The sequence below is a fragment of the Urocitellus parryii genome, chromosome 3 (genome assembly GCF_045843805.1).
Source record: "Urocitellus parryii isolate mUroPar1 chromosome 3, mUroPar1.hap1, whole genome shotgun sequence".
Classification (NCBI taxonomy): Eukaryota; Metazoa; Chordata; class Mammalia; order Rodentia; family Sciuridae; genus Urocitellus; species Urocitellus parryii.
The window spans coordinates 200,278,027-200,284,638 of NC_135533.1; the positions used below are offsets into that span (position 1 = coordinate 200,278,027).

General features: G+C 50.4%; 1 protein-coding gene across 2 annotated transcripts; it reads left to right on the forward strand.

Annotated features, from left to right (window-relative positions):
• The first annotated feature begins 1,284 nt into the window (after window positions 1-1,284).
• LOC144253524 (transmembrane protein 42-like) lies at window positions 1,285-6,293 on the forward strand. 2 transcript variants are annotated; one of them, XM_077795679.1, is made up of 3 exons: window positions 1,285-1,539; window positions 3,342-3,488; window positions 4,310-6,293. In XM_077795679.1, exons 1-3 carry the CDS (start codon window positions 1,330-1,332, stop codon window positions 4,418-4,420), a joined length of 468 nt encoding a protein of 155 aa, XP_077651805.1. In that variant the 5' UTR covers window positions 1,285-1,329; the 3' UTR covers window positions 4,421-6,293. The 2 variants fall into 2 exon arrangements, 1 of the variants encoding a protein (XP_077651805.1); XR_013343301.1 differs by lacking the exon at window positions 1,285-1,539 and adding an exon at window positions 1,607-1,832.
• Window positions 6,294-6,612: the final 319 nt, after the last annotated feature.

Below are 6,612 nucleotides of genomic sequence, written 5' to 3' on the forward strand. Positions count from 1 at the left end.
GCCCTGCACTAGGCCTTAGACATCTGAAAACAACTGAATGTGTAATTAACTATCCTCAAGGAGCTGGCAGGCTAGTACAGACAGACAACCAGAGGAACCACCACAGGACTGGTGAAAATTTCAGAGCAGGTGGCTTGAAGATGCTCAACTGCTAGCCCTAGAAAAGACATTGTTTGTTCTAAGAGAACCCCTTGTACATTATGTAGTCTTGATCAGGCAGACACCACTTGATTTCTTGAAGATTCAAAGAAAGGAATTTTAAGGGGAACATTTTTTGAGCGGGGGTTTACTTTATTTTTTCTGAGCTTCAATTTTCTCATCTGCAAAATGGGACAGTCTGTACCTCATAGGAGTTACAGGGATCATCCATGATTTTATTTGAGCCACAATCCACTCTATGGGCGAAGCAAGGTGGCACACAAAGACTTCCATGAAAACTCCCAGAACAGGGAACAGAATGCTGTTGAACATTATGTGTGCTGTGAAATAATTTGTGTTTTAGAAAAGTCCCAGGCTGGCGAGGTAGTTCACCTCACCTGCTGAGCATGCCAGGAGGAGGCGAGGGATTCAATTCTCAGCATGGAAGCTGGGGGATGGGGTGGGCTGGGGATCCCATATATAAAATACTTTAAACATTTGTACTCTATATAACTAAATATGCATAGAGAAAAAGTACTAATTTTCCTGGAGAGTGGAAATAGCATACATTCCAACAGTTCTATGATTTCAAGAAAATGCAATTTTTAAATGACATTATAAAGACACATAATTGCATAGAAGATCAGAGGTGACGTTGATCTGAGCAGAGTGACTACGGACGACTTCTCACTGCCTACCCTCAGGTTAACTTCCCACGTAGGGCGCACCACCCTCTCTCCACCCCAGCCTCCTTTCTCAGTCCGGAGGCGTCCAGCGCCCTCTGTCGAAGCAGCTCTTCACTGTACGTGTCTGGACCTAGAAAGAACAGGTGAGCGGGGAGGAGGCGTGGGAATGCAGGTGACTCGCGGTTCCGACGAGTCAGGACTGGGCATGAATACGCTGCGCGGGTCGGTGCAGGGCAGCGCTGTGTGGCCGGGGTTGAGGCCGCAGGTTGCAAGCGGCTGTCGTTCCGCACCCACAGCCGCCACGCGGGCCCCGGACCTGGCGTCTACACTGCGGGCCCGGCACCACCCTGCGTAAGACGGGAGCTGCGGACGACGGGCTCACGTAAGCACGTCACGTGGCCGCCTCCGGAGCGTGGACCGTCACGTGGGCACGTCCTCAGCGCTCGGGCTCCGGCGGGCGGGCGCGCGGCTGACAGCCGGCGGCGGGCAGCGGGTGGCAGGCATCATGGCGGCGCGGTCGCTGCCGCAGCCACAGCCGCAGCCCCCTAGGGGCGCCGTGTCGGCCACCGCCTACCCCGACACGCCAGCCGAGGTGCCCCCGCACCTGCAGGCCGGCGCGATGCGGCGCCGCTTCTGGGGCGCGTTCAACTGCCTGTGCGCCGGCGCGTTCGGGGCCCTGGCCGCCGCCGCCGCTAAGCTGGCCTTCGGCAGCGAGGTGCAGCCCGGGGCGGGCGGCGGGGGGCGGCGGGCGGGCGCCGCGGGCTCCGGGGCGGGCGGGGGGCCTGCAGCCGGCGCCGCAGTGAGCCGGGCAGGCGGGAGCGGCCTCCTCCCGAGTCGCGCCGACCCGGGTCCCGCGCGGGCGGTAAGAGACGGCGGACGAGGCCTCCTCCTGACAGGTCTAAAACCTTCCCTGCGGTTGGGCTAGTTCCGCTCTGGGGGAGACCGCCACCTCCCACCTCTCATTTTAAGTCCCCTGTGCCTCAGACTTTCTCTGCACGCGATTCCAAGGTGAGAAACCCGCTGCCCATCGCTCTTCTGTCATTATCGGGTGTTCTGGCCGGTCTACCCTATTGCCAGGAAAATTGGGCGTGTGGGGTACCCTAGGCATACGGGGATACTGGAAAGAACCGTCTGGAAATTCCCCTGAACTGAGAACCCTCCCCCCCAGCAGCCTCCCTCCAGGGCTCAGGTGCATCCCCTTCGCCTCCCATCCCCAGTCTCTGCTTGATAGAGGAGTCTCATTGCATCCCCAACCCAGAGTTGGGCTCAAACCCCACCGTCTGTTTAGGGCTAAGTCAGTGGGAGCTGCCACGCTTGCAGTTGGTGTACTGTGGAGTGTGATTCTTGGGGTAAGTGGTCCAAAGTAAAACAAATGACTCTGTGGACTGGGAAGTTTTTTAGTCTTTATCAGTTGCCACCCAGCCTTCATAACCTTGTATGTCAGCAGGCTGCCACTGGACCATAAGATGCCTTGTGTAAATTCTAAGGAAGCACTCTCAGTTAGTAGAGTGCTTGCCTTGTATGCACAAAGCCCTGAGTTCAATCCCCAACACCACCACCACCAAAAAAAAAGGCACTCTTTTCTCAAATATTTAGCTTCTGGTAAACCTAAGAGAAATAAGTAGGAGGTCTAGATAGGCCCAATCCATGGAAGAGGCATGCATGTCTGCAGGCAGTTTCCTTATTCTCAGCCAAGCAAGAAGGTCTATATAGGTTTTGTATAGGAGGCTTCTAAAGATTCCCTTTTCTCTCAAGGTTTTTTCTTTAAAAAAAAAAAAAAAAAAAGAAGAAGAAAGAAAAAATTCTTTAGGTCCTTGAAGTGATGCTTGGAATGACTCACATCACTTCCGATGGTGTATCCCCAGTCAGGACTGTGTCCTGGTTAAAAGCGTGGAACTACAGTGTCTAGGGTTGAATCCTATGGGCTCTCATACTGAGGCACTTTAGGCAAGTTATGCAGTGCCCCTGGTTCTTTATCTGTAAAATGAAGTTAAGGAATAAGCAAGAATGCACCGAAAACACCTGCACAGGTAAAGTCTTAGCACAAAAGAGGCCCAGGAATGCCCTGAGGAGCTGGCCTGAATGAACTTGTAACTTGGGGATTGGGGTGCCTCGTGGAGGGAGGTATGGCCAATTTGTGCCTTACCTGATCCTGGGAAGTAAGGACTCCCCCACACACACACTTATAAGCACATACCAAGTAATAACTACCAGGCCCTGTGGTCTGCAAGCGTTGGTTCCTGTGGGACCAGTAAGAGAGGTCTGTGTTCACAGGAAAATACTAATTCTGGGTTAGTGTTTCACAGCCAGCAAGAGTCTTCTCTGACTGTTCCGTCTGGAAGATGGGTCTGCTGCCCACTGAGGGTTAAGTGAAAATCTGCCCTAGATTGTTTTGAGTCTCCATGGGCTGTGGTGCCATCTTAGTAGGGGTCTGGCTGCCACAGTTATGTCCCTGGGTGAGCTGTAAGGGGAGCTGCAGGTGGATGGGCATGGCTGCAGCGACACTTTCTCCCACAGGTGAACATGAGCTTATGCATCTTAGGCATTATTGTGATGGCGAGCACCAATTCCCTGATGTGGACCTTCTTCAGTCGGGGCCTCAGTTTCTCCATGTCTTCAGCCATTGCATCTGTCACAGTGACTTTTTCAAACATCCTCAGCTCAGTGAGTAGCCTGAGGGTCTCAAAAAATACTTTTTAAGGTGGAGTTGGTCTGTGACATGCACTTCCCAGGCTGGTGCGCTAAATCGGGGAACAAAACATATTCCTTGCATCCAAGTATACCACGATAAAAACAAAACTCCAGCACAGCCCTGAGCAGATGCAAGAAGTGATGAGCTACCTTGTTAACTGGATCTGGGTGAGGAAGGTGGTCCCTCAAAAAACGACCACATTTTTGAGCACTGGTCTGCAGAACATCGGATCCCAGCTTCCGGCCCAATCCAGCCAGGGTTCCTCATCATATTCCTGGGCCAGTAGTGGATCCAGTTCCAGGGGGAGGTGCTAATGGGTCTTGGGGGTAAATTTGGTTTTCCTGCACAGAGGTCAGGATCTGCTTTCTTCTTTTGTTGCTTTACATGGGCAAACAGGTGCCAAAACTCGGCCCAGGGGAGGGGATGGAGCGGGCGGGGAGAGGCACTTGGCACCTGGCAGTTAGGCAAGGCTTGTGCTGCTCCCTTTTCTGCTCACACAAAAAGGGGCGCGGGAAGCTGGCTCCACTACTGTCCACCTGTGATTGACATGGTGGGAGGTGGCCATCTCAGCAGCCTCAACAGCAACCTGGCAAGAGTTCCAGAGATCAGGGCCCTCTGGGGTGCCCCAGCTCCAGGACAGTGTCTGACACACAGTGGTGCAAGTGGCATCACTGCTCCCTCCTTGACACCTCCCCCTGGCTCCTTTCTTGCCATTTCTAGGATGTCTGATTTCAAGTGAAGTCGAGAGAGCAACAAGGGATCCTCAATTTATTTCCTTTTAATGTTCTAACAGGTGGTTGTTGAGGCGGCTAAAGATTGTGGTCTGGAGCAAAGTAAAATCACAGGTATTAAGACCATGCATCAGAAAGCTGGTGAAGGAACAAGTAATCATGAGACATCATGATTGTAGAGGTCATCCTCATTCATAACTCAAGCATTAGGGGAAAAAAAAGAAAAAGAGAAAAAAAAAAAAAGAGGCTGCACCAAAAAGCATGCACAATGATGTCCTGGGATGATCCCCCGACCCTCCCCACCCACCTGTGCCCCTGCAGCAGCTCAGCCCCCCAGAGACCTCCTGGGAGAAAACGGATTAGGATCTCAGGGGCCATGAGGAGTCAAAGGCCAGGAAGATTCCAAAGGCTGTGAACTAGAAACTTCTAGCTCCTTATGGGACGTTTTCTCTCGGGTTTGACAAAAAAAAAGAAAAGAAAAAGGCAAACAAAACATAACTGATTGGTGCCCCAAACCCTACAGATCCACACACAGCTGACTATGTCATAAAAGAAAACCAGGAACCAGATGAAACAAACAACAAATGATAACCAAAAAAACAAAAAAAAAAAAAATGGGAGGCACATACATTGAAGGAAGTGAGGACAAAGCCAAAGCACAAAAATGGTGAGCGGGGCCAGAGGAGCAAGGCAAGACTGCGATGCCCCAACTGTGGTCTGGTGGGGCTCTGTGTGTCAAAGGAGGCTCCCGTGGCGCCTGGTACGGCAAGCAGCCTCACAGCCACTGGGAGCTCCAGGCAAATGGGAGGGAGAGGGGGAAAAAAACATTTAAAATAGGCTTTATGAATCTTTGTTCCTCAAGCAATAAATGAAATGGTTCAGGAACTCAGATAACCGAGAAATTGCTGCAAGCCAAACAAAAATGGACGAAGCTATGAAGAGAAGGCAACCGAACAATCACGATTCTCTTGCTGCGATAAGGTCTAGAAACAGAAGCAACAGAAGGCCTGGAAAAGCCATCCCAAATATCAGGGATGATGGGTTATTCAGGAAGGAGAGGGGGGAAAAGCAGTCAACAGGTAGAATTAAGACAAAACAGTTGAAAGAGAGAGAACATTAAAAAAAAAAAAAATAAGGCAAGGCTGAATTTAACATTAGAAATATACCCCCATCAAAACACATGGCCAGAAGATCAAATGAAAAGGTCACAAATGCACACTTTCTCCTCCACCCCATTAAGTATTAGATCTTTGATCACAACAGGTAGGGTAAGAAGGATGTTTTAGAGATACAGTTGCATCAACAGAAGCAAAACCCATCTTAAACAAATGGGTTTTGGGGATAAGAAAAGGCTGCTAAAAATTCAGAAGTCACCACTCCCCAGAGCAATGGATAGCTTTAGAAGACCAAGGAAGATCAACGAGGGTCAAAAGTGCCAAAGCGGGAGATTCGGCCCCTCCAAAATACCACTGGGATGCCTGGATGCGGGAGCTCTCCCGTGTCACCATGGATGGCCTGGCCGCTGCTGCACCTCCCTTCCTTGGGATGACACAACACAGAGACAGTGAGTCACCTGGGGATGGGCTTGCCAGAGCTCCTCGTGCTTGCCACAGAGAAGCAAAGGGATGCTTGCGACAGCCCTGGGTGCAGGAAGAGAGGAGATTCCCAAACCAAGAGACACGTAAAACCTTCTTCTTGGCAGGCAGCAGGGGCTCAGGGTGAGGGTTCACTCCGGAAGTCACCAAGACTATTTCACACACCAAAGCCCCTGCCCCTCTAAACAAGTTCTTTTCAGAGAATGGTAATGTGGGTTCATCTCATGCTGCTCACTTTGGGGACATGAAGGACAGGACTTCTTAGAATTAATGCTTTCTCTACTTAAATTCTTCCTCTCTCTCAACCTGACCAGAAAGTTCCTGGGTGCTACAGTGGATGGGGGAGGTATTACACTTGATCTCAGTCAAAAGGCTGAGATGCGATTAATGTGCAGGGATTAAAATGTATTAATTTACATTTACCAATAAAGAGCCCCAGACTTTTCTTATATTCAATTGCTATTCCTCTCCCTGAATTCTGATGCTGATATAGAATTTGGTAAGTTTTAAATTCAGTTAATCCTCGATTATTCAAACTCTTCTACGCTGGCAAACTGTAGGTAGTTGGCTTGCAGGTTTTTTCTTCTGAAAACATATCACACATAAGCACACACAGGGTCACTCACTACCAGATCAGATGCCAAGGACTGCATGATTCCAGATATTTCCCCAGGTAAAAGGGCTCCATGTGTATAAATGCTGAATAGACTGACCTGCAACATCTTCTGTGGGCCTAGCTTTAATCTCACACTTTCTTCACCTTTAAGGAT

Excerpts from the sequence above, each read along its gene's own strand:
- LOC144253524 (XM_077795679.1), top strand. The coding sequence starts at position 1,330 with ATGGCGGCGCGGTCGCTGCCGCAGCCACAGCCGCAGCCCCCTAGGGGC. Across the intron at positions 1,540-3,341 it reads AGCTGGCCTTCGGCAGCGAG|GTGAACATGAGCTTATGCAT; the intron begins GTGCAGCCCGGG and ends TTTCTCCCACAG. Across the intron at positions 3,489-4,309 it reads TTTCAAACATCCTCAGCTCA|GTGGTTGTTGAGGCGGCTAA; the intron begins GTGAGTAGCCTG and ends ATGTTCTAACAG.